General features: G+C 40.4%; 1 protein-coding gene and 1 long non-coding RNA gene across 31 annotated transcripts in view; one reads left to right on the top strand and one right to left on the bottom strand.

Annotated features, from left to right (window-relative positions):
• ESRRG (estrogen related receptor gamma) overlaps positions 1-27,908 on the top strand; it is a 404,916-nt gene that overhangs the window by 226,852 nt on the left and 150,156 nt on the right. The window contains exon 1 of one of the 29 annotated variants that reach the window (XM_084512447.1): positions 12,673-12,927. The exons of 27 other annotated variants lie outside the window; for them this stretch is intronic. In XM_084512447.1, the coding sequence (XP_084368573.1) occupies positions 12,872-12,927 (56 nt within the window). In that variant the 5' untranslated portion in view covers positions 12,673-12,871. Of the gene's footprint in view, positions 1-12,672; positions 12,928-27,908 lie in introns of those variants that run through there. One more of the 29 variants, XM_084512441.1, reaches the window with a different exon arrangement.
• LOC311433390 lies at positions 9,205-12,560 on the bottom strand. 2 transcript variants are annotated; one of them, XR_014690731.1, is made up of 3 exons: positions 12,459-12,560; positions 11,992-12,088; positions 9,205-10,449 (listed from the first exon to the last, which is right to left on the bottom strand). It is a non-coding gene; the product is annotated as an uncharacterized lncRNA (long non-coding RNA). The 2 variants fall into 2 exon arrangements; XR_014690732.1 differs by having other exon boundaries at positions 9,205-10,269.

Here is a 27,908-nt window from a genome sequence, read left to right as displayed (position 1 = left end):
GGAGCAGAAGCTAAAGGCTGGAAAGAGAGACATAGAAAGATGTATGCTTGATCTCACTTGGAAAGAGAAACAAATGGGTAGGAGAGCAAGTGAAGTTGAATGACATCTTGAAGACAGGAAAGGACTGAGGCTGAAGTGGCAGTAGGCCAGCGAGAGGAGCAGATGGGAGGTGGGACAAGTTTATTACCAAAGAGGCCATTGGATAGTAACAGTGCACATACTGCTAGAGAAACAGATGAGGTGAGCTGATAATCTTTCTGAATTCTGTCTGAATGTGTCTTCTATTCAGATTATTTATTTCTTGAAGTTGGTTTACTTTCTGGGAAACTTTTCTGGCAGATGGAAGAGAATTGTGCCATGTGATGCTCAGAAAAGCAAACATCAGAAAGACAACAGAGCAGGATAAGGGAACTGAGATGCATTCCAGAATATTTTTAGTTGCATTCCAGAATATTTTCTTAAATAGGAAATATTGCTTTCATCATTTTAAACTGCTGTCAAAAGAGCAAGGTAGTATTAAGAAAACACATTTTGATAAAGTTGAATTGGCTTGAACAGTCCTTCCCGTACTGTGGGCATCAGACAAAATACACCACGTTGTTTGGCCTGATAGTGGTGACAACTGAATTTTACCTTACCATGCATTGGTAAGGTAAACCTGTGGCCACTATTCTCTTAAAAATCGTGTGTATGTTGACAGACGAGTGAGTCTGACCTGATGCTGAAAATAAAGGCTGACCTTGTAAATGCCCTGAAGAGCAGAAGAAATGATGTTTTGCCTGCAGGGCTCATTAATTAGTTGAATTTCTCATCTAATTCTTCTGGGTCAGCTCTGTTGCTTACTCTACTCCAGAAGGGGCAGGCTTGTAGAAGCCATCTTGATGAGTATCCTCGAGATGCAATACATTGTGTGCAGTCAGCAAAATGTAGTCTACAGTTTCTATCCTCACATGTTTACCAAGGGGCAGAGGTAAGGGGCTATTTTCGTTTGGGTAACTACATAAGCCTTTTAGATGACTTGCCTTGAGATTCAAGCAAACCTTGGATCAGTCTGTGGAAAATGTTTTCTTTGGTTACTTTTCTTCTTAACTATCCTCTCTCTCTTCCATCTGCAATAGTTAATTTTTTTTTTTTTTTTATAAATCAGTGGACACGAGTAGTTACAACAGCATAGTTACAACAGCATAGTTGTATGTGCTATCTCATCTTTCTAACACTACGGTCTGGAAAAGTGCTTTAAAATACTGATACATTAGTAGCAATTATTTAATTTTGTTCCGGGTTTCATTTTTATCATAGCAAGTTTAAGGACCGAGTATTTGTTCTGCGCTGTACCATTACATGGGCCTCCAATGAAGTTTGCTGTAGCCATGTGCCTGCTCATTTGAGGGTAAAAGCGATCTGTCACCCTGACAGCATTTGAAGGATCTGCAGTGCTTTAGGAGGTATGATACCAGTGCAATTGGTAGTTTCATTCATCCTCAGCAATAAACCCATTTTCAGTGTTAAGGGTAATAAAAGTTGGCTGGTTTCTCACTAGCTCTTGAGGAGGAGGAATGTGCCCTAATCTCTTGTTCCAAATTATGCAAAAGCAACAACAGCAGGCAGCAGCTTTTGAACCATCAGTAGCAGAATTAAAAACAACTGACTGCTTTAGGAGCTTCGTGTTTCCTTTGAGTTTGAGTAAGCATTCGGCACTCCTCACTCTTTCTGTGCTAACTGCCTTTTTTTTTTTTTTTTTTTTGGGTGATAATAATATCATTTTATGTTAACACGATGATATTCATGCCTGTAAATCTTCAAAACTGTGTTACTGAGGAAAAGACGGAAAATCACTACTCATTGCAACCACCTCTGGGGAGAAATTCAGCATTTGTTCAACAGCAAAGAATAACCTTACCTGGAAGTTCAGGACAATTAAAGTATAAGCTAGCAGTGAAAAATTCACTAGGCTATGCAAAACGTATATTGTGCTTTAGGATATACTAAGCAGGACAAAAGGAAAGACATCCTCCCGCACTGCTCTTTGTGCTTGCTTTCTTATATTGCAACTCATCTGCACATGCAAATAAACACGCATATGACCCTTTCCGACATGAGGTTTCTTAAACTCTAGATTGTGTGTGCGAAGCCTGTTTTGGTATGTGGAGACATGGGGAGAGAGGGCCAAGAGGACAGAGCATGTACATACATATCACGGAAAGCCAGCCTAAAGCCCAAGTGTCTACAGAATTGTGTCATTGTCATTTTTTTTCCCTGCTGTTTAAAGCCCTAACCTGTATTATAAGTGGCTTAAGTCCTGTCATAACACAGGTTTGATCTGGAGGTTTCAGCTCGTGCAGTTTTCATGTCGTTTCTAACTTGTAGATGAGACAATATTAATTTTGAAGAATTAGCCTGAAATTTCCTTGTACCAAGATGAAATGGCAAGAGTTAGCCTGACAAGCTGCTAACGGTTTTCAAATGAAAAGTAGGGTGATATGAAATTTTCCTGATAAAAGGCTCTCTAGCTTTCATGTGCTGTATTAAATACCAGCGTAAAAGGGACAGCAGGAGTAACAAATGGTCGGCGAGATATTATCTCCGTTCACATTCCAGGGACACTCCTTGGCTTTGCTGGTGCGATCCAAATAAAGCCTTAAAATCTGGAGGCTTGGGACTGTTTTTCTCCTCTCGGCAGGCGAGCTTCTTGAAAGTCTCGATAGCGTTTTATTTATTTATTTTTATTTTAACTGCTTCCTTTTCCGATAGCATGTGACAGTTCCAGTTTTTGGTGTGGACAGGTGTTTATGTGACTGCATTCCCCCCAGGGCTTGGGAGGGGGTGCGCTGGGAAGTGTTGAGTGCAGAATGTTAAGCTCGTTCCTTTGTATGGCTTAGAAATCTCTGTTGTCCAGAATTGTACAGATAAGGCAGACCCATTTGCTTCATTGTCAGGCAATGTAGCTGAATAGAAATGCAAATGTGACATAAGGGGACTGCGCTGGGGAGGCGTTTGCTGTTACCTACTCTAACAGTGCTCCTGGCTGTTAGAAAATTCCTGCAGAATCCATCGGGCTTTATTTATTTATTTATTTTTATAATTAGCTACAGGTTACAGCGAAGATTCTCCAAAAGAAAATGTCTCTCTTCTGCAAATGCTTTTATTTTTATGCAGCGGAACGGCTCGGTTTTAGCTCCCTTATCAAGAGCTGCCTGAACTGCCCAGACTAAATTGGGAGCATCTCCACACTGTTTGACAAATAGATTTTTTGTAAACTGATTTAGCCTTTTCATTGTTTGCATTTCATTATATAGCAGACTTCATGTCACAAAATCGGTATTCATTCAAAATAGCGAATTTAGAGATAGGACTGTAGCCAGATAAAAAATATTGCACAGGTCAGGTCTATTAACCATAGAATAATAGCAAGTCAGTGATCCAAGGGGTAGTTCTTCTGCAGGGAAGGGCTAACATAACCGAGGTCAGGAGTCAGAGCTCAAGACTTCAGATGTGGCTGTCGCCAGATTTACAAGTAAATCTACTGGGAAAACAGGGAAAATGAAGGAACCTTGCAGCATAAGGAAAGAGAAAGGCAGCCCGGCTCTTTCATCTTAAATCTCAGGCTTCTCGGTGGATGAAGAGAAAAAGTCTGATTTGCTTAAGTGCTTCACTTTATTCAGAAACTCCGAGTTGCATCTCCCAAAGTACTATCCAAGGATCTAACTCAATCAGGTTTGGAGAATTTATTTAGAAAATAACATTGAAAGGGAACTGATTCTTGCTTTGCTGCCAAATTCATTATTGAATAAAGACTGTTAGCATTCTGAAAATATGTGTACCAAATGCAAACACTGCTAAAGAATATAGATATGGCCTCTAATAAGACTGGAACAGTTTATGTTAATTCCTCAGGAGCAGATAATCTGGAGTAAACAGGTCAGTAAGATGAGTGAGTTGCAACATTCCCTTTTTTTGTATAATTTATTTCTACAAGCCTTTCCGCTTTCTTTAAACTTTTGTTGCCCTGAGAATATTAGGGAAGTTGCATGAAGAGGTTGCTTTAGACTTTTATTATTATTATTATTATTATTATCATCATCATCATCATCATTATCATTATCATTATTATTGCAGCTCTGTGCCACCATCCTCGTGCTTATAAACTTCAGCTGTTTTGAGCACGGTCCTGCATGGGTTCAAGGCAGGTAACAGCAAGGGAGTTCCCTAGGAGCTGGGTATTTCATTGGAGAGTATTATTTGAACTCGTGTCCAGATAAGTTGTAACTGTATTCTCCTAGGTTATCTGGTCACCAGAGATATTGTATTACGGCACTGGTATCAGATCTTTTTTCCAGATGCACAAAGATGGATGTACTCCCTGGAAGTAGGTAGTTAGGAATCTGTTCTGCAATGTTTTATCCAGGGTGGGGGAGAAACACTACTGAGGTTAATTGTCTGAGAAAGGGCTGTACTACCCGGCTCCCAAATGAGAAGCAGAAAGGAATCCTGCAGCTTGGTGTGCTTTCAAAGCAGTTCACTTGGAAGTTCTTTAAACAGAGAATGTACACTTCAGAGGGACAAAATTAATAAAGAATAACTAGAATGAAAGATGGAACCATTCACTTCTGCATACAAATGTTGGTTCAGCTTCGTTTTTTACTACATATTTTTTTTGTGTATGTAGATAACCAAGTGTCTAGAATATAATATGTTTGTGTGTGTGTATAGGTGTAGCCACACACACATGCAGCTTCAGTAATTGAACCAGATGTTTTGTGGTAGAAGTGTCAGAAGTGCACTAAGTCTAAAGGCTGTACTTTCTGGACCAGTTCACACCTTGAATTTGTGCTTTTGCAGGAAAATACTGACTGGATCTGCTTAAAAGTCATGCATCTGTCTTATTGATTTATTCAGCATACTTGAATAAAATAATTACAATTCTCGCTGTTCCTTTTTATCTGCGAAAGACAGAAATTTCTGTCATAAGCAAATTAAAGTAAATTTCTTGAAACATAACACCTGAAATGAGGGCAGAAATGGTGGGAGAAAAAACTAATATGAAAAACTTAGTTCTGCATTTTTCTTATGAAGGAATTTAGAGCAAAAAATAAATAAATTTGCAGGCATGTGAATTAAGCTGGGTGAGTGTATGCATCATGTTTACACCTCAGCCATTGCACATGGAGCTAAATCTATTGATTGGAGACTGAGTAATTGAATAGTGCTAACTGACTGGTCAATAGGAATGAAGCTGCTCTAGGACAGAAACTTAGGTGGTAAGAGAAGGCTTCAGATGTGTCATTAGGATTATATTGTCTTATTTAATCATATTTACTAATACAATCAGAAAAAGTGTTTTCACTGTCATAACAACAAACAACTTTTTTTTTTTCTTTTGCCAATGTGCGATTCTACTAAAAAATGTTAATGTGATCACGTGATATGTTAGTGTACAAGCCTACTAGCGATAGCAGTATTGTAACACTTGTATTGGTGTATACTGATGTATTTTTGGCTGGTATCTTTTACTGGAAGCAACATATAGGGGTGGTGAACGCTGTGTGTCAATGCACTCTGTGTCCTCCCTTGAAGGCCTCCTTTAAGACCACCAGATGATGTTCGGATGGAGCTGCAGGACCTGGGAGAAGGGTGATTGGTGGTGAATTCCCCTTTCCTTTAGAGTTTCTGGAACCATATACAGTTATCCACCTGGGAGCTATAAAACCATGAAAACCTTTAAGTCTCTTCATATAAATGATTGGGGAACGTGAGTACATGATGAGCTTAACCCCTTCCTGTTCTTGGTTTTTATGCATATTTGTGTGTCCAAGAAAGCATTTGACTGGGAGCCTGAATGTGCACCTATGCAAAGTTTCATATGCTAAGGGATCAGTCAGCTGATATACACACACATAAGCTGTGTATACAGAAGGAAAAATTAGATGTTACCACTGGGACAGATTGTAGTGGCCTTCAGTACCGACATACCTGCTTTAGATCTGATGTGCCTAGAGATAGAGTAGCTGGTACCTTATGGAGGGAGGATTTGTTTACTCTTGAGCAGGTGAACCAACCCTTGTTACCAGCTTCTTCTGACTATTCCAGAGATGTTAATTTCCCATGGTGAAAGCTCTGATTTACCAGCACAGGAAGGTTACCCTGACTTCAGTTCAGGATTAATTCTGCACCAAATTCTTGCTTCCCAGGTCAGTGAAATGTTAGAAGACAAAGAATCTCACCTTGGTCTTGGAGGGAACAGTCATGCATTTCTATGTTGCAATGAATTCTTTCTTAACATTTATGGATAGCAAAATAGGACACCTGTGCGGAAAGTCCCTGTTTGACAAATAGATCATTTTTTTGGTTCTCAGTACTTAGAGCAGATGCCTTCCTGCTTGTCAGTACTTATTGTAGCTAAGCTGTATTTAATTTAGCATTCCTTGCACCTTTGAAAAGTGTACCCCCTTTAATCTGGTGTTTTAAAAAGCATGCATTAGATGTCAGACAACATAAAAACAGCACGTAGAGATAACCCTGATGTAAGTGATGGTTCTAGTCATGTATCATATGGATAAAAGATTTCTGAAGATATTTTACTTGGCAGTTCAACATGATCTGCCTGTTTGTTAATCAGAGAACCAGGGAAGAACAAAGGAGGAAGAACAAAAGTGTTGAAATAAGTGTTGTATACCTGGAAGATGTACAGTGGGACAACTGATGTGGTGGTAGGATTGGATAAAGCAGTCATGGAAACGGTGAATCATAGGAGGGCAAAATTTCCTTCACTTTGTTGCATGTGAAGCGAGTTTGTTGGGGAAGGGGATAACATTTTGTATTCAGTCAGAGAGCATGTTCTGTAACTCTCTTCAGTTACCCGTTCCCTGGGTGTCGCAATAGATTAAGTCGCTGTGTGATGATATGACACCGCCATCACTCGTCTTCCTGGGATATTGCTGGAGGCAACAACAAACCTGTGTCTTTGGCACATGTGAAGGAATTTAGTGCTTGAGGGGTTAAATTACATGGGGTCCCCTGTGGATCAGCTTATGCTTGGACAGTAATAATAGCTATAACATTAATAATAAAAATGCCAGAGCGAAGGGAGTGGAGGGGGAGTAGGGGGAGAAAAAGAAAGAAGAGTGATGGAAGATGGGCTGGGGAAGGAAGAAGAAAAAAAGGCATGCCAGGGATAATGCATTTTGTACAGCAGGTGTACAGCCTCGAAGTCAGATGTCACAGGAGCTTCTGCAACGCGCACACACACAAACACCCAGCGCAGCAGCTTTGAGGATGGCTGGTGGCTCCGGGTGTGCGTGTACGTGCGCTCTCGCTTCAAGCTGTGATATCCTAGGGCAGTGTAACGAGCAATTCATGTCAGCTCACGGGAAAGACTATTGGTGTTTTCACTGGGGAAATATTTACACTCCATCTTCTTCTCTATTTTTAGCACCTTGAGCTTGCAGTCAGGTTGGAGGCCGGTCAGAGGAGTAGGAAAAGACCCACTGTGGGACACCTCTCATCCTCCAGTTTAGCTCCTCCAGGAGCTAAACCATCTTCCTTAGGATTAGCTGCTGATGCTACTTTCTCTTCTTTCCCTTCTGTTTTTGAGGGCTATGACATTTTGCTGCAGTATAGGTGACAGAATGGGATGTCCACTGGTGTGTTATGGCTCTAACAGAAAGCAAAAGTGCTTTTTAAAAAAGGTATTTTTACATAGGCGAGGCCTCCAAAAGAACCAAAGGTAATGAATGTAAGTGCAGAATAATGTGGATTTCTTTTATTCCTCAGCAGATAAGCCATCACGGTGAGGGATAGCAGTTCATCACATTGAAAAGGAAAAGAAATCTGAATTTGTTCTCTCTCAGATTTGTTGTTTATCATAATAAACCTTCTAGTGAAAAGGGCTAATTTACTCTTTCTATAGGAATATTTTAAGTATGATTATCATAATATCACAGCTGCGGAAAAGGTCTAAAATAGGACATTGACCTTGAACGTGTTCCTGCGTTTAGTATGTGGTACTTAACATTCAAGAAAACAATATAACTGCAACTCATTTATTAATGTATAATCTCAAAATGTTAACTCTTGCTCTGTAAATACATGCCATAAGGATTGTAGAAGCTCGCAGTATCCCATGAAGTACATGTGGTATTTTATCAGTGTAAATATGTATAAGATTTTCAAGATTTCTGCTGGGAATACTCCATAACTAAAGTAAGTTTTCCCTTTGGTACTGCACTAGTTTATGATTTAATTTTTACTGACATTCCACCAGTCATATTATTAGCTTCACAAAATGAAAGTGAAATAATCCTGTATTAATTAAACAGAGCAACTGAATTCCCTCAGTCATCTTATCCTTGGCTGTCTGAGACAGTAATGCACTTCAGCTTCTCTGAAGAAACTTACACTAAAAAAGAAGCTTGGGATAATAGTGAGATATCCACAGTGAAGTGTGTGTCTGAATTATCTTTAGGGAATAGACCTTTTTTGGTGGGTGACAGCATGCAGCTCCTTTTTTTTTTTCTCTTTTCTTTTTGTCAGAGGCTTTGAAAAAGGTATTTTGTCAAGAGAACAATTTTCATTTCTAGTAACATGAACGGTTTCTATCCTGTACCAGTGAAGATAGCCATTTAAATACCCATGCCCTTCAAAATAAAATGAGGAGAAAATAAGGAGTTTTTTTTTGTTTTGTTTTGTTTTTTTTTGAGACCAGATGAACTGAATGTAGTTTGGTAACATGGTAAGGAAATTGCTCCTTCCTCACAGAGACCTTGCTAGGACTGAGTATAGCAGCAAATCTAAATGCCTTGCTCAGTGTCTTTGTGAATGCACTGTGGAAAAGGGAAAAGTTCTGAAGAGTGCTCTGAGGTCATGCATTGTGGGCTTTTTTTTGTTTACCTGTGATCAAAACAAGATGTAATCAATTAACCCTAAATACTGACTGAAGTAGCAGATGGCTTTAAAGTAAAAACCTGCTACAGTTTGTCCAACTACGTACAAACAGGTGAGCAGGATTTGGAATGTCTGTAGCATTGTTTTCTTAAAAATCATTACCAGTGTATCCAGGGATGCACCAAGTGCCTTCCAGTAACAAGCACGGAAGGCAGAAGTGTCTTAAGACCAGCAGACGGTGACTAAGTTGTTCTAATATTGATCTGTAGCATAGCATGTTTGAGTTGTATTTCTTTAGTATTTTGAATAAAGAGAAATAACATATTTGATGATAATTCAATGTTTATTTCAAACTTAACAATATATTCTCCAGCAATACGTTGAATAAGGTACCGTATTATACAGCAAACTTCCATCTTAGGTAACGGTATGCTCGTTTTCAAATAAATTCTCAGCAGCTAGTAGATTTTTTTTCTATATTTTTGCTCCTTCCCAGGTGACTCGAACTTGTTGCTCCTGTTGGTAAAGACGAACTTGACACAATGCACTGTGCAGCTGCTGTGAAGTGCCACTGAATCTTACTTCTTCAGTTGCCTTAATGTAGTTGTGTTGTAGGAATCTGGCTGTTTGGATGCTTTGAAATGTCTATAGTAGTCAAATGTGAAGATGCTTAAAGATGGACTGACTGTACACAGGACAAATTATATGAACAGAGAGATGGAAATGTAGATGCTGCTCAGAAATTCCCCTTGACTGGTACAGGCGCTCGGGACATTTTTTTCCTTCCCTTCTCTGTTACTACTGCTTTGTATAGACTCCTTGTGGTAAGATTTTGCACTGTCCGTTTTGGTAAGTTGGTGCACATGGGCAGTTGCATGAATGTTCTTATTTGCCTGGTAAGATTCACTTAAATTGTATCTTTTTTTCCCCCTAGATCTATTTTTATTCATTTCTACTAAAAAGCTCGAGGAAACAAAGCTACATTTAGCCCCACTTTATTTGCTGCAGTAATCTTTTTCTTTCTTTTCTCCCCCTCCAAACTGATGGGTAACTGTGAAACGCAAGTTCAAGAATGTGGTTGGAATTCCAGGCCCTGCTCTGGTGGAGGTGGCACTTTCAGTCCCAGGGGAAGAAGCCAACTGCTTTGTTTATCAACATGCAAAGTACAGCACTGGGTTTCTGGTTAGCCAAGCAGCATCACTGGCAGGGAAGAGAACTGTTTGCTTGCATGAGAGGTAGGAGATGGAAAAGTAGTGATGGTGAGAGATAAAATGTATTTGGGTGGTGTAGGGCGCTGGGGGGAACAATCCAATAAAGTAGCACAACTTAGGGGAAAGTGGAAAGCAGGGCTTCCACGACAGAAGGAAAGAGACCATCGTGTTCCAGCTCCTGCATATAAATATATCAGCTCAGGAAATAATGCACAAAAGTAGAAATTAAGCTGGCCTGTGCTTTGGTAAATTTCAAAATGGATCAGCTGTCATATATTAAGGAGGGTGTATTTCAGGGCACTTAATATGCAGAAGTGACTTTAGCAAATGACTCGTGTAAGGGATCGGTTATAGGTCACTTGAAAATAAGACAACATACACATGAAATGATTTGAAGGCATTTTAGTATAAAATATTGAGAAATAGCAATTTTATATATGTATCATAAAGGGACACTCAGACTCACTACAAACAAGGCATTTGTATTTTCATGATTTGCTAATGTGCATATGGCAATCAATTTATAGGAACTGCATTTTGAGTTTATATACTAATAAATACATAGAATAAACACAGCTTACTTAAGTTCTGATTTGATTAAAAATCCACATTTATCAAATTGTTACTTAGAGGGTGTTCTAATACTATAACATGATTAAATACCTCATTTTAAAATTTGATAAAAACTGATTTTTTTTGGTCTCTGATGTTTCTACAGAGGGCTTGGATTTTACTCTACATTTCAGAGCTCTTTAATTCACTGCTCACAAGCGAATTTACATCTTAATTATAGAGTTCACATTTAACAATATAGACAGCATAATGCTACTGGTAATTAAGCTTTTACTACCTGCTTCTTTTACAGTAGTCAGAGCTGGAGTTTTGCTGTGTGAGTTCTGGTTCCTAAACTTGCATGTATTTATACCACATTTGTATGAAGCAGGCCCAGCCTTTCCTTAACGTTAAGCACAGAATGCTGTAATCTGTCTGCTGTGAACCTCCACAAACATGTCTGTTGAAATTAACGTATTTTGGACTTGGTTCTGTTGCAGTATTTGGTGAAATGCTGAGAGAGGGCATTTCCGATCTTGTTTGTGAGTGGTATTCATGCATTCTGAGGGTGCACACTGGTTTGTTTTGATCTAAAAGATTGCAATTTGCATTGTATAGAGCTCCAGTCATAAAAGATTTTTGTAAGCAGTTAATTTTTTAAAATACGTATCATTCTACTGTGTTTTTTTTTTTTCTTGCTAGAAATAGCCTGCATCTGTTTTCACTGTGGAGGGGGGTAGGGGAGGGAGTAGAAACACTTTGGACCTAGAAAAGAAGTACGATGTCTTAGTTGTAATACTGAGTAAAAATAGTAGCTTTTGAGAGAAAAAAAGCACTGCACCCCCAATTCATTACTGATCCTTTCCAAAATGGGGGAGAGGGTTCAGTGTAATCAGCGTTTCTAAATTTGGGTACGGTTGTTTCCTTGAAATCAGTTTAATGAGGGAACTTTCCTTACGACAGAGCCACGCAACTCTGAGCTGGCTCCGAGCAGTGGGTGCTGGAGCTGGGCTCGGGGATGCTTCTGTAGGCATACGTGCTTGTTGCCCTTTCAGTTCAGTAGCATTTACTTCACAGAAACAAGCCCCCCAAACACTGTAGCGGTCTGTGCACACCGTAACAATGCAGAACCGCTCCGATGCAGCCTTATCTTTATTAAAATGAAGCAGGCTGCCTTAGTCCCCTACGCTCCCTCCAGAGCTGCGGAAGGAATTGATCGGTTCTGGAGCTTTTCTCTCTGTTCAGCACATCTAAATATTTATGCCTAAGCACCTCAACGTTGGCACACGGGTGTACGCGCTGAACACGGCGGTGATAAGATGGAGATGGGGAGAGGAGACAGACGTACCTACGGGTGCTCCCCGTCCACCCGTGGTGTACCAGAGGGAGCCGAGCGCTGGTGCGGTGAGGGACCTCCTTTTGTAATGCACAAGGAGCGAGGCTTGCTTTGAGTTGTATATAAAAAATGGGTGTATGTGAGTATATATAGCACGTGTATTATTCATATATCAAATATAAATGCAAGATGTACATACACAACACCCCCACCCCTGCCCTGCCTAACACACGTAATGCCACGCGGGTTATTTATAGGCAAAATAACCTCTTCCCTAGGCAGCCACCAACTCGGCAAAGTTGGTCTGAGCGCTTTTATCCCCCCCCCAAACTTGCGTCTCTCCCCCTTTCCTTTTCACAGCCGCTCCTGCTCGCTTTCCCCCCTCCCAGCCGGCTCCGTTCCGCTTTCTCCCCGTGCTCCCCGAGCCCAGCCCCGGATGGTAGCGGCAGCACCCTCCACCCCGCCCCGTTCCCCGGTACCTCAGCGCGGGGCCGTCCGTGCAGGTGCGGGCAGCGGGCACGGCCCCGCGGCCATGTCAGCGGGCGGGCGCTGCCCGGCCCGGCCCGGCCCGGCCCGACCCGGGGCGGCCCCGCCGCGTACCTGCCGCGCTGCCCGGCCCCGCCCCGCCGCCCCGCCATTGGCCGCCGCGCCGCCAATAGGCCGCGCCCCGCGCGGGGGGGGGCGGCGGAGGCGCGGCGCCGCCGCTCCATATTCATGAGCGCCGCGCGGGGCTCCGCGTCCTTCAGCAGGCGCGCGGCCGAGCCGCCCGGCCCCGCTGCCCGCTCCGCTCCCAGCTCCCAGCTCGGCTCAGCCCAGCCTTGCCCAGCCCAGCCCCGTGCGCAGCGCCCGGCCCCCGGAAACTTTGCCCGCGGAGGATGGTGGCCGGGCGCACATGGATTCGGTAGAACTTTGCCTGCCGGAGCCGCTCTCCCTGCACTACGAGGAAGAGTAGGTGCCGCGCCCCGCGCCGCCACGGGACGGGACGGGACGGGCGGGCAGCGGCCGAGGGAGCGGGGAGTGGAGGGGGGGGGGCAGGTGCTTGGGAGCCGCGGCTGCCGGTGCTCGCCGAGCCCGGGCTGAACTTGGCGGCGTCCCGTCCCTCCCGCTGCTGTGTGCAGGGGAAGGGGTTGGGGTGCCCCGGGGAGGCGAGCCGGGAAGCAGGCTGGCCCCGGGAGGAGGCGGGGGTAGCGGCTGGGAGCCCGCTCCCCGCTGTCTGGGGGACGGCAAGAGGAGCGGCAGCCGGCGTGGGGGGGAGCCCGGAGCGGGTGTCGGGTCAGCCCGGTGGGGTTTGGGGTCGGCCCGGGGTGTGGGGTCAGCCCGCAGCTCCCGAAATGTCACCGCGCGGCTGCCGGGAGAGGGGCAGCCTCCTTCGGAAAAGAGGTGAAAAGACAAAAAGGGTACTTCTCTAGGTGCCTTTTTTTTTTTTTTCTTCCTCCCCCGAAGGAGCTCTCTTGAATGTACCTTCTTACAGCTAATTTGAATGATTAGTTTAGATAAGCTTCTTAGAGTAGATGCATTTAAATGAAATCGGGGCACATGTCTTTTTGGCTCCAGTGCAAGATTCAAACTAAATTTTTTTTTTCTTCTTCCTCTTTGGCTCAATTAAAACTCAGCTTAAAACACTCCCAGCACCTTGCCCGAGCGCAGGCTCTGAGGCGCCCGCAGCCGGGTTGACACAGAGGAGCAGCTAACGCTCAGCAGCAAAGCTGCTTCTTCGTCTCGATTAGCAACCCCCAGAGTTTTACGCATTATTAATATTCATAGTAATTGTATATTGACCAGATACTGTCACGTGCACGCGCGTACACGAAGGAGGGCATGCAAAAAATAAATGTAGTAGTTTCTCCAGTTCTCTCGCTGTGGGTGAGGGCAGAGGGGATTCGAGCTAAAAATTGTCGGAACATTTTGGGAGTGCACAGACATCTGTCTGACCATCACTAGGTATGCTTTGATTTTAAGGCAGAGCATGTTAAAGAATGCAGTAACTTAAAGCCAGCTGCAGCCTTGGCTTTTTGCTTTTTCAGCGATAACAATAGCACTAATAATTGCTAATGGTTAATAAGCTAACAGATGCAATAAATATATCTGCTCGTTTTGACATATGTGTCAGTTTAATCATTCTAAATGAATCGGTGCGTTCATAACGTGAGATCTCCTTCAACCTCTGATTAAAATGTAACGTTGACTAAAGGATTATAGAGCGGACTTAATTTTACTGACTGTTTTAACAGTTGTCACAGCTGTTGGAAGAAGGAAAGGCAATTGAAACACTCCAAAAAGGGGGGGGGGGGGGTGGGGAGAGAGAGGAGGTCTAGTTTAATAAATTTAAACATGATCTCTGAATGCCAAACATAGAAAACGGAGTAGATTTGTAACTCCGGAAAGCTCCTGTGCACTGTGTACGTTTGCCCTTTGTGGCTCGCTGTCTTTCATTAGTTTGAACCCTCAGCAGTTCTCTGCTTCCTCTGTATAAAAATTTGCACCCGCATTCAAACAACAAACAAATCCAGTTCTTCGTGTACGTAGATTTTTATTTTACAGTGCAGCAGGTAAAACACACAGGTGACAAGACAGACTGTGCAGCGTGGGTGTAACGTTTAAAAAGTGGACGTAGGCAGCGTGTATTGTAAATAGTTCAGTGCGATGGTGGTCGGTGCACATATGCCATGTTTTCCGAACCGCTCTCGTGTCGCGATGCGGGGATGGTCTGTGGAGGTACTGAGCGAGTCCGCGTGGGTCGTGCCGTGAGTATGATGGGTGTGCGTGTACCCTCGTGCATCAGCACGGAGATACTCGTCTGCATGTGTGCATGCCAGGCAGTTGCATGTTACATGTAAAGGAGTTCACGTCAGTTTCACTGTTCTTTAAGGTATTGTGGCATAGCTTCTAATTCCCGCAGAATTTATTTGAGAAGCACCTTTCTTTTTTAAGGGGAGGAGAGAAGTGGGCTGAAGCATGCCTCTTTGTGAAGTGGGCAGCAGCCCCTCATTCCACCCCACGGCCTCCCTAGGCTGTGGAGATCTTTAACCTCCTGTGTTCGTCTTATTAGCCAGCCGTTTAAGTTGTTATTAAGAAATAACACCCAAAGTTAATCCTGGAGTAGAAAGTCCTCGGGCCTCCACGCGCAGCTGGAGCGCGGCTCGGCGCTGTGAGGCAGCCCCCAAGCGTGGGCGACCGAGTAGCTCCTGCCTGCTCTCTCCCCGTGGGCGGCCAGCAGGCCGTGTGCCATTCTTCCTTCGCTGTTTCCGGTTGCAGGTCTTTGGTTTTTGGGTTTTGATAGACTGCTGGCAAGTTTTTTAAATCCTGCCGAAAGTATAAAGGGGTTGTGCTGAACTGCCCGCCTGACAGCTTTTCATTTGTTGGGGCTTGCCCCTCTTTTAGTGATGGTTGCTCGTTTTAATGTGTTTATGGTTGTGCTCTTTTATTTACTGAGCCTGGTGCGTTGCAGCAGTAATTAACCCGTGTTATTAGCAAAGCCCTTGTGGATATCCATTAATTCTCTTGAATAGCTGATCATTTTTTCTGTACTCTTTTTTCCTTTTTTTTTTTTTTTTTTTTTTTTTTACGGAGGCATGCTGTCCTTTTCCTAACAATCCTGAAGCTTTCCCATTTCATACAAATTTCTCTCTGAACAGGGGCAGGTACAAGGAAGGGCACCATCCCCATAGTTCCATAATAAAGAATAACTATTGTCTTAACAAACTGTTTTCAGAGATGCTAATGGGAAGCAAAGCAACTGGGAGAATCTGTAGGGAACAATTTATTTAATTATTATTTTTCAAAACACATGCTTAATGATAAGAAAAGAGATAAGAATTTTCTTAACTCTTTTTTTTCTTTTCTTTTTTTTTTTTTGGAGCTGCATTAGCTGTTGTGAATATTTTAGTGTTCGTATTTTAATCAGATTTCAACTTAGTTAATAGCACTTTGGGCATTTAAAAAATATTGAGCCAGCAGAAAAATACTTGTGCTTGCACTGCTGAGAAAAGATAAGGGCCGCCTCATTAGCCAACCTTACTTTTGCAATTAATTTCAAATACATGGTGCTATTCATCAAATACAGAAGGTAACTTGTCTATGATAATATTTAACAATACTTGAAACCTACTTTGCTTAGAGTAGCTAAAAAGCATGAGACGTCTATTCTCACAGATACGTCAGTCCATATGCTATGCTGTTATTCCTGAATGTTAGAGGGAAATTATGACATAAAAATAAGATGCAAAAATCTGGATTATTTATAAGGAGCACAATTATTCATTTTATGCAGTAATTTTAAAGGACTGACCCTTGACCTGCAGGAGGGTTTCCTGCACCCCTTTAGAAGTATAAGTAGGAATGAAAACATCCTCATTTGAACCTTTTGAGGAGGTATCTGAAATAATTATTTTGTGCTTAGAATGAGTGAAATGCATAGGATAAGTAGGGAAAATGCTAGGAGGAACTCTTGCTCCCTCCTCTCCTTCTGAAGCTTAAAGTAACCTCTGTCTATCAGATAAGATTCACTATGAATTCTTCTTCATAGCAAATTCATGGAGGGGAGAAACAATAAAATGTTGATCCGTTACAAGTGCATATGAGCCTCACGCTACCAAGCTCTCTAGAGGAAATCTGTGATTATGCTGGGCCAGTTTGTTCAGTTTTTATCTCTTTTACATCCACTGGCCTTGTATTAAATTGTCATTGTCCTAAAGCACATGAGAGAGAAATGAATTGCATTTCTCGACATGCTCTGACAGTGAAATATTTAGCCTCTCTGTCTCCAATCATACTCATATGTATGTTTGATAGTGCAGGGATGACACCAGCAGTCTCTGCAGCTTGACATTCCACTTATTACATGTTCTTTTACATTTTGTGCATCTTCTTTCACTAGTGTGCTTGACTCAGGTAATCATGCGTGCGTACAGTCATATCTGTAGAAGCGTGTACAGGTGTATTTTTATGTTATGCACATATTCACATTTTATTTATGCGGATATCCTCTGTCTGTTGTAAATTCTGAGTTCGAATGCATATATAGCCGTGTGTGTGTGTGTTCCAGGTAAATAGCATATTCCAATGTATTGTGTGCTATGTACGTATATTATTGCGTGTATGCACACAGGCGTGTATACAGTAAATATATGCAGAGCTATCTCAACTTCTCTCTGTGCAGCTGCTTGTTGAAAATTGCTGCTTTTATGTGTTTATTTTTTTCTTATCCATGAGCTGGCCAGATAAAAGAGCATTGTAGATAAAATATTTGCACCTGATTTTATACCAGATTCTCCATGTAATCTAGTATTTCATGTATTCATCCTCACTGTTTTGCTTATAAAAGATACTGTCTTTTTTTAATAAAAATTCCTCTTCCAAGTAATTTACATGGCTAGCATTTATTCGTATCCCTGTAACTTCTGGCTCTCCATCAGAGACCTGCTTTTTCATCTACGTGCATCATTGGACACACAGTTGTGTTTACACCTAAAGAATATAATTATTATTTTTAGAGGGGGGGGAACCTCCTACGTATAGTTATTTATATAAATATAAATCATAATGTCCTCAGAAAAATATATAAAATACACTTTCCATTTCAATGGTACTTAGATCTCACTAAAAATCTTTTTCTTTTTGTTAGTTTGCTTATCCAGAAGTAAAAATACTATGAAACATAAAAGAATAATGCTAAACTAGATTGCATATTGCTATTTCAGACAGTATTACTTTGTTATTTGCAAAGGATTTTGTTTTGCCTTTTCAGTAGCACTTTGGAGGGTAACTTCAGATAGATACGGCAGAATGTTGCCTTTTTGACATATGTGTCTTGTGAAACAGTTTATGTATTTGCTGTGTTACAGAGGCTTTAAATCTCTTGGGCTTGTTTACACAGTGCTTGTAATGTTTTTCAATTAATTTGTATTTCTTTCAAACAAAGAAAGGCTTTTCTCCTTGCTGTTCTTTAATATAGCAGGTTTACATTAAACGGAATCTTGTCTAATTTCCACTTATCTTCCCTTTTTTGGGGAGCATAGCTTTTTAATCTGAGTATCGTTTCCTACTTCTTTTAAAATTGAAGTAAAATTGTTTTTTTGCTACAGTTTCCCAGACTTGTTAAGAAAAAAAAAAATCAGTTATTGATACCTCAGTGTTAGGGTGATACAGGTACTTTTACCGAACATGAGACAAGCTTACGCTGTTTTTCTTTACTGCTGAATTTCTAATTCTGACTGTGAGTCTCCGTTCTGACTTTGTATGAATTTTAGATGATTTTTTTTTTTTTAAATGGAATCAAAATAATTTAGAAGGAAAAAAATAGAAATGTAAATTTCGTGTTTTTAATGACACTAAGAGAATATTATGCATGAAATTGGAGAAGGCTCTCTATATACTGCAGCAAGTTATTGTATCAGGGCTGTATTAAATCAGAGCTTCCTTTTTCTCAGTCTAATCAAGCCATTTGTAGTATCCTCATAGAGAATTGTGCACTTTATTTATATGAGAACCTACTGAAATGTGATGCGGTTCTTCTGTGCCTGTGAGAATAGCCTAAATATATCCCTTTATCGTGTATTGAAAATTATATTCCCTTTCCCCGAGTAAAACCTCTTCACAGATTTGTGCTGCAGTCAGTCCTTCTGTGGGAGGACAGATCTCTGTTAAAGGGTTGTGCTCTGAAACCAAACTTTAAGATCAAGTGGTTTGACGTTTTCTAGGTTATTACTCTGCAAGTTAGCACTGATGTCTCTTACTCCTCTGTGTCTTTTCATGCTGCTGTAAGTGGAAAAAAAAAAAAACCCTGCACATCTCCTTTTCATCATTTTGATTGGAACTACATACCATATGTAATGTGTTTTGGCAGCACTTACCTAGCCAAAGAAAACAAATTAATATTAGCCATGCTGAGGGGTGTCAGAAGTATCACAGATGTGTCGATTTAGCTTTGCTCCATCACACACCCTTTCCTTAAACAACTGGTCAAGCTGTCTCAAAATGTAGTGTTGGCTACAGAGAGACTCTAATAGGTGTGATCAGAGATTGATGGCTTTGGCAAGTTAGAATGAGAAGATGTTGTGGAGTTGCACTTGCTTGTTTTGAATGGCTTCAGAAAAGCCCAAACAAGCAAAAGTTGTTAATTTTTTTTTAAAGTAAAAAGAGAATTAAAAAATTATAAACCATCTTCTCCCCTTCCCCCCCCCCAAAAAAAAAAAAAAAAAAAAAAAAAAAAAAAAAAAAACCAGACCTTATTTCTAAAGTCTGTTTTTAACCTCCTGAGAACCTGCAGATACAGAGATACTGGTAAGTGTATTGAAAAAGTCTTTCTGAAATGTAGTGACTTGTTCCTGAGCATTTCTGAAATTCTCTCAGAAATGGATAGAGGTGCCAGGACAGGTGGGGAGGTGGCTGGTTTTATTTGGTCCATTCTGATGCATGATCTTGCTCTTTCACCCTTTCCCCCTATTTCTGAGTTAGTTTCTAGAAATATTTTTAGAATAAATACTTCTTTAATCTCACATCTGAATATCTTTAAGGAAATACTAGATGAGAAAACCTACTAAATACTGCTACTTAACAAAATGGTGAAATTGTGCTCTTTTATGTGCTTGTAGTGTAGCCAGCTACTGACAGCTCGTATATTTCTCCATAAATTGAAAGTGCAACAGAGAGAGAGGAACGAGCAACTTTTTATGTATTCTTTATTTGCTGTCTTTAATATATATATTTTTTTTTCTTTCTTCAAATTGGCTGTAGGATTTGGTTCCTGTCTTTTTGGAGGATGAATGTTGATGTCCTTTTATGTTTTATAGTTGGTATTTTCTTCCTTAAATAAACTGTGATTTGTTCACTTGAGTATTAATGCTAAAATAGTTTTCAGAAGAATTAATTTCAGAAGTCGGGGGGACTTCTTTAGCACAATTATTTTATCCCTTTTCTTTAAAAAAAGAAAAGCATCTAGTGAAAATAAAAAATAAAAGCTAAAAATCTATGTGCCATCTTTAAAACAAATAAATTGGGTGTGCTTCTGACAGCAAATGAATGTGGATGGCTAGCGAAATACCTTCATAGAATGGCAAAATTCTTACAGCAAGAGGTGGATTTTTTTTCACGTTGGCAGTTTGGTGCTCCACGAAGGCAAGATTTCCCCTACTACATTATATTCCCTTCCCCAGCAGTGAAAGAATTCCCCGGCAGTGTCCTCATAGCAGCCGTTCGCGTAGTGGGACAGATGACATGTTCCGGAGTGGCGCGAAATGCCGCGTCTTTAGCCAGCTGCTCCTGCCAGCAGGAAGGGGTGAGATTTGAATCCCCGATAACCGCATAGGGCTGGTGGGTACCCCGTCGTTCTTCTAGCAGGAGCTGCTTGGGTCTGCTTGGTGCAGGGTGATATTTAAAGAGCTGAGCAGCCGCCGTCAGTGGCTTCCATTAGTTTGAATGACACCTGTCCCATCAATCACCAGGCCGGGGTGTCACAGATGGAGAAACAACAATCGGCCGAATTACCCGGCACTGCACGCTTGGCTTCATTCAGCTCATTGTTCTCCTACAAATCTCGAGGATGGCTCGCTTGGTGCCTGGAGCCCAGGCGCAGGCGGGAGATGGGCTCAGGTGGTGGCACGTGCCTCCCTTCGCCGCTCCAGCGGAGGTGTTCAGCAGGGGTAAGGAGCGCTCCACGCAGGGACCGAGGCTTCAGCTCCCAAAGAAGACTAATTAATCAAGAGCGGAAATTCAGCTTTTCTCATGGCGCTCCAGAACTTTTCATTTAGCTATCTGGAAGTGCCTTGTGCAGATTCAGGTTAGCATTTAACTCTTCAGATGCTATGTTGCATCCGCTGGTGTGCGACGCACGAAGGGAGACGCTGCGCGTATTTCCAGTGGGTGTGCAGTGAGCACAATCTTCAAAGCAGTGTCTCTTTGGCAGCAGTACATCTCTTATTATTCCTCAGTAGTTAGCACTGAAAAGTCAGTGTCTGAGATGCTGAGTGAAAAGGAGAGTTGCTGAGTGTTGCTTTGGAAGGGCAGGGGTGTTTTTGTGGTGGGTCTTTTTAGTGAAATTTTAATACCAGACAAGGGTTGGATCATGAGAAGTCACAGTTTTGTTGTAGACAAAAACAGCAAAGGCATTTAAGGCATTGTAACATTTCAGACATTGTAACCATTTTGCTTTCTTTTTCTCACTGCTCGAAACAGCTTCTAGAAGACAGGAGACTGAAATAAACAAAAAAAGCATTTAGAAATTATTTCCTTGCTCATAAGCCCTATGTCAAATATGTCTCGAATGCATTTGAGTCCCACTGCTTCCGTGCTCTTTTCCAAGTAACACCACAGAAATACCTGTGAAATGTTGAGATGGAAGTGATTGTTCTTCACAAATCTTTTTTTTTTTTTTTTTTTTTTCCACCTCCTATTTGTGTTACGTGCTGTAGAGTGGCTGTATTTTTGTTGTAGGCTAATTCGCTGCTGGTGTTTTTGTTACAGCTAATGTCAAGCAGAAAACCTGTAGCATGCCAGAAAGAGGCTGCAATATATTGAGGACACAGCTTATGTTTGATTGTGTGTAAATACAGTTAGTTAGTTGGGTTTATCTGATAGCCTGGCAGAAAGAGAGAGGAGCAGTACAAACTGTTTTCAGTAACTGTGCTGTTCATACACCTGATAAGATTGAGAGTGCTTTCGAACTACTGATATGCTTTGAATAAGAAAAGAATAATCACATCCACTGGCACCAGCTTATCGGGAATGAAGTAAAATGCCAGCACTTTTACATTAGCAAAAGTAAATGTTTTAGACACTTTGGGCCTTTTTTCCATTTAAATTAAATAGCAGGGTGCTTTTGAGTGTGCTGTAATGAATGGAAGGATTTATTACCTTCACAAAATTACAGGTGAATATGTTGAGAGAGGAGTCCTCGGTAACAATAACAGCTCTTTTGATAAGTGGCTGCATCTATTCATGCTTTTGGTACAGAAATTCAGTAATTTTATCCTCCCTTGCTCTCTTAAGTGCAGTGGCTAACTTGCAGTGTGCAGTTCTTCATAGTGTAATGTACTTGTGCATTTTGTAATGTACTGACAACACATTTGAAATTCAGCCCATAACATGGCTCTTCATAGAATAATGCTTGATCATTTGCTAGTGTGTCCTCTGTCTTCGGTTGCTGTGTATTTTCATGTTTGAAAAATAATACATCTCGGAGTCTTTGCTGGGAAGGCAAGGTATGATTCATCATTAATTTACCCCAGCAGGCATGAAGCATGCTTGCATGCACTATTGTCTTCTCGAAGTTGACCAATTTTTTTTGGTACCTTTTTTCCATTTTTTTTTTTTTTCTTCATGTGTCTACGATTAATTTTGGGATATACAAATTTGATGAATGGTAGTGCAAGAGCAGATTTGATTGATTTCGGATTATTATGTCAATGAGATCACTGTGACACTCTGAAATCAATGGTATGTGATTAAACCAAGGCACCACTGTTCTATACATTAGGCAGCAGTTGGGAATTTAGGAACTGAATGTTCACAAGCTATAAATTGAGAAAATGTTCAGATTTAAATAGCCCTTTGTTTGGCATTTACTCACCAAAATCTGTTTCTTGGGAAAGTTAGTTTTCCCAAGTGCAGGCTTTCAGTAAGAGAAAGGTCATTGATTTAAGGTTTATTAAATTTTAGCTAAAAACAACTGGCTCCATTTGGGTGTAAAATAATTTAAGTACTTACTGCAGGCAACCTTCATGCTTTAGAGTTGTTGCTCAAAGGTTTCATTCTTCTATGAAGATGTCAACTGTAAATATAAAAATGCATCACTGAAAATGTAATGGTTTAAAGATTCAAACTGAAATAAAAATTCCTGCCTGGGGAAAGCACTATAATCAAAATAAAGTAGTCTTAACTTTTTTTTTTTCTTTCCCCTGTAGAGGCCATCCTAGAAAGCAGCGCTTGAAGGCAGCAGGTAGCAATGTTGGTAGGGAATGCCAATTTCAATTTATTTATTTATTTCCCCCCACAGAGGACAATCGCTGGGCTTTGGAATCAACAATACAAGTCAGCCGCTGATGCTAGACAATATGCAAGTTGCTGCTCCTTCTGAAATGCAGTATCCTATCATTTAAGTCAGCTTTGTAATCTGGCAGAAAACCCACCTGGCAATATTAAAATCCAGCTTCTGAAGCACTTTTATTTCTGAAAGCTTTTTATGTCTTTCTATATCTTTTTAGCATATATTAAATTTCTTGGGAGCAGTGGCCTAGATGTACACTTGATGGATGACTGGGGCGGGGCTTTTTTTTTCCTCAAAATGCTGGAACAGAAAGACTGCAGATGCAGCTGTTTGACAAAATTACTGTGGGTTTTTGTACCATGTTAAGCAAGTTAGTGGAGATTTTCCAAGGTGCGAAGGACAGCCTGCTGCCAAAGTTGCATCTGTCTTGAGAAATCTTTTGCCTTTGCTGGTAGTGGCCTGATTCAAAACTAAATGGAAAGAATGCCATTCATTTTAGTAGATTTTGGATTGGTCTCTGTAATTGATTTAAAATATGAATGATTTGATAGTATTTTAAAAGAAATCAATGAAGAAATGGAGCCTGTGTTCAAGGATTCACTGTCAGGATGTGACATTTACACCAGAATAGAGTTGCCTAAAGGAGCGTGACCAGGAAATACTAAGATTACCCCCATAATATTTTCCGTGTGAGCTTAAAAGCAGTATTGGCATTGTGCTGACACGTTTAGTCTAGTGTTGACTCAAGAGGAGGTAGAAAACCTTCCGATGGAGAGATGGTAAGGCAACGTAAGACTGACCCCACTTTTTTCCTTGGTTTTACATCTGAATTGCAAGTGAGGTTGAAATGCTGAGCGAACATAAAGATTATTTGATCTTGGTTTGTTTCTGCTGATGAATTTTGGATGAAAACCTATGGAATAGAATATGTATGTCTGATTGATGCGCATGATCCTGCTATACAAATAAAAACACCTTGTGTTCCTATACAGAATTAAAGTCACAAAGGATGGTCATGGTCATTCAGCACATCTTTCCCCATGAGATGCAAAATAAATTTTAATAGACTGAGAATTGTCTTGACTGGCCTCCACCCAGCATTTTATTTATGAAAAGGTTCATACAGTGTTTGAAGAGATGTAGGAACTTGGCTCTTCTTGGACAGAAAGCATTTTTATATTGTCTTGTTTGTAAAAAGGAATAGGCCAAAATGGCATAACAGGAAAAAGGAGGCATGGAGGTTTCGGTCTTCAATTATTCTGATGCTTCTTTATGTTATTCTAGTCATAAAAGAGCACATTGAAGTAGGTGTGAAAGTGGTATGGCCGGCTCTCTATTTTAGAGACTCTTGGGTGCAAAACTTTGTAGGTAACAGTACCTACATTGAGTCTGTGAGTCCATACAGTTGCACATGATTTTTATCTCTGATGTCAACACATGACTTATTTGGTGAGCACAGCATTACAGTTTATATTGTGATTGGGTTTCTTTTCCCCGATTTTGTTATTCTGTCTGGATTTGATCACTACTTAATTTGAAGCCCATTCCTTTAATCACAGAGCACCTTTTTGTCTCCCATAGTAAAGCAGGTTTGATGTACTAATGAAGCCAAAGTCATAACGAGGAAGTTCAGACCTCATGGCCTTTTTTTATGTTTAAATATGTAGGTCAGCATAGCATTCTGATTTTAAAAAACATGAAACAAAAAACCACCCACCACCAAAAAACTGTTCTCTAAAATAGTAATGTTTGATTTTCATGGGACTGTATTAACGGAAGCTTACTAGAAGATCTGCAAAAGCCTGTTTCTGTAAAAGTTCACAAAAGAGCACTTTATCAACATTCAGCACTTCTGTTAAAGCAAAGCCTATTATGTTCTTAGGCACAAAAGAAAAGGTGAGTTAGTTACACAGCTTTTATAAAGGTTGTACATGACATTTGTCTCCATGAGTTGTTATCTGGAGAAGAATTCCTAGAAAAAACGAGGCATGAGGACTAAACACAAGCATGTAGATGTAAAACCCCTTGTTTAAACAGTTGGAAGCAGTAAAGTAAGGAAAATGAGGCATGCGTTTCAGTTCTTCCCTTTTAAAGTTTTTGCATAGCAATTGAGGGATTGTTTCCACTTTGGTAGATCGGTTTCTGTTGTAGCTGGTGAGGATTGTCTCAGAGCAGTGCAAACCACAACCCATCAGCAGGCTGCTAGTCAGCGGCAGGTGTGAACAACATAAAACAGGATTAACGCTGAACCAGAGTGTGCACTAAAAACAACCCCTGCCTTGGTTTTTACAAGGGCAGTAAGATAGAAACACTCTTGTCGTGTTTACTAAACAGTGTTCAGTGGACTATGTAAATGGCTCTGCTCAGCTGCAGAGAAATGAGTGCAAGAATTATTATGTATTTGAGATTTTTAAAGACATTTCTTCATATTTTAAGAGTAAACCTCTGTTAGGGTTAAACCAGAGGCACAGGGGCAAATGTCAGGGTGTTCAGAGTTGATGCTTCAGTTTTTACAGCAGCGGGAAAAGAAGATGGACTGTCAGCATTAAGTGTTTAATAATTTTGGTCGTTGACACAGGGAGTAAGTAAATCATCTAATCTTTTTGAAATTATACCTCTAAGAGTTTGGGATTAACATCTGTTTATTTCCTCTGTACACAGTTCTTTAAAAAGGCAGACTTTCCATTCATTGGAAGTTGCATTTTTGAAAGGTTTTAAAAACATGTCTTTATTATATGCATTACATTCAGCATCAAATTCTGCCCTCACTTAGGTTCTGTTTTAAAAATCAGGGGCATATGTTTGCAGTGGAAGCAGAATTTACCTCTTGTTGTAAGGATTGTTTATAAACTACTTACATTTCTCAGTCTTCATCAGTGCTTTGTCTGACCAGAGAAATTTTCACATTTTAGGTAGAGATCTGATTAAGGAGACACATTTTTTTCATAAATACTATATGTAATTTTACTGCTCCAAGGTTGGATGGATGGTTTTCTTTCCTATTTTTCCTGGGCTGGACTTTGAAAATCTTCAGTATCTAAGAGGATATATTTAGTTTGGAGAGAAAACAAAATCTTTTTTCCCGCAGTGGGTTTGTGTTTTCAGAAGTTCTATAACCTCAGACCCAGGAAAATTCATCAGATATTCTGTTTGCAGAATTCTTGAGAAAATTTGATCCTTTTGAAAATCAGCTCCCTGATGGTTTCTATCAAGTCCACCTTAAGTATAATTATGTCGTCATTTTTTTTTTTTTTTCTGATGCTCTCATGGGATTGGAATTGACAACTGTTTTTCTCGTAGAACAGAATTAATTTTTTCAAGCTTTCAACCTTCTCTCAATAGCAGGAACTCCTTGCAAATTGTCACATTATAGGTATGTGTTTAGGCATACAGGTATTTTCACTGAAATGGCTGTGTGCACAGTAGCTGCTTTTGTAGGGTCATCTTTTTTTTCACTGACATCTGTGCAGCTCAACTCCTTTTGTCAAGGTATTCACTGTACCTGTTTCTGTAGAGGCAGGAGTCTGATTTTTGAGGGCATACCTGAGGCTTCACATGAGGGCTTTGGATATGCATGTCCACAAGCAATGGCAAGCATTACACAAGCAGGAGGATTGCATTCAAGATTAAATTTGAAGTTAAGGAGAAATTAATTTGCTTGAGAGTAAAAGGTAGCGAGGAATTTAATTATTTTCTGAAATACCTTGAATAGCATTCAGTTAAATAAACAGTTTCAACATTAAGAATGTATATGACCAGTTTCATCCATGAGTTTGTGGTTTTTTTTTTGTTGATGAAAACAGAATTCTTAGTTTTTCATTGTATTAACATTTTATCACTACTGATACAAGCTTACCCATATAATATGCTTCTTAAAATCCTAGTTTAGCTCTAGGATTGCTGCTCTGATGGTATGTGCGTTCTTTTGTGACAAACTAGCAGTGGCTCAGAGTTTTATTTTTAAAGAGGGTGTTCCTGCATGTTCAGAGTTCTGTTTATATATTGTTGTTGAGAAAACAGGTTATCTCATAATAATGAAGCCATAACTTGTGTGATAGCATTTGCAAACTGACTGTAAAGTGCCCTGCTTTTACTGGCTCTCTGTGCTGTTGTAAACTGGTTAGTTTACCTTGAAATGCTTTTCTGAAGTTGCTAGTGCATAGTTCACCATTTCTAGAAGTTGCTGGTACTGAAATCTGTTGCAGAATTTTGTTAGATTACATATATAATCCTTTGCATATATCTTTTTTTTTTTTTTTTTTTTTTTTTTTCTCCCTAAGATTTGATGATAGCCTTGAAGTTGAGGATTTTCAGTTAGGACATGTAGGAATGCATAGTACTTATCCTAAGTCTAGCCAAAGTGCTTAACCTCTTTGGCCTCAAAATCAGTCCGGACATCCCATGAAAGCAGTCTGTCTCTTGAGATTTTCTGGAATTCCTGGCTTCTGCCAAGTCAGAAATATACAAGAACAAACTTTCTGATACCTTTGTCTTCTCCCTGTGCCAGATGAAACTAGATGCTGTATTATGTTTATTATTGTTAGAGTCCCTACTTGGTGTGTTTAAATCTCTGAACAGGTAAGTTCGTGTTTGTTTCAGGCTTCAGTTGCCAGTTTGGACCAGTTCTCGTTTACCCATACAAGTTTATTTACAGTCAGTTCCTTTTTCCAGTTATACCAGTACGCTCAGAGGGAGCAGAATCGAACACGTAGCATGTCTTGATTTATACATTTTGTCTTACCTTCAGTGTTGTCTCATTACTTATTCTGATTAAAAGAAAATATATTTTTATACAGTAGATGAGTGTAAATGCAAATCAATTCTGTGGGATTTACCCTGTTATTACTTGTATTTCTGTTACGGTAGTATGTATGGTAGGGGCCGTACGTCATGTGTAAGTATGTAGGTAGTTCGTATTCAAGAACTCTGATACCTACAGATATAAACA

This window comes from Aythya ferina, assembly GCF_964211825.1.
Source record: "Aythya ferina genome assembly, chromosome: 3".
Lineage (NCBI taxonomy): Eukaryota > Metazoa > Chordata > Aves > Anseriformes > Anatidae > Aythya > Aythya ferina.
The sequence above is the reverse complement of the archived record's forward strand: the minus strand, read 5'-3'. Positions and strand labels throughout refer to the sequence as shown.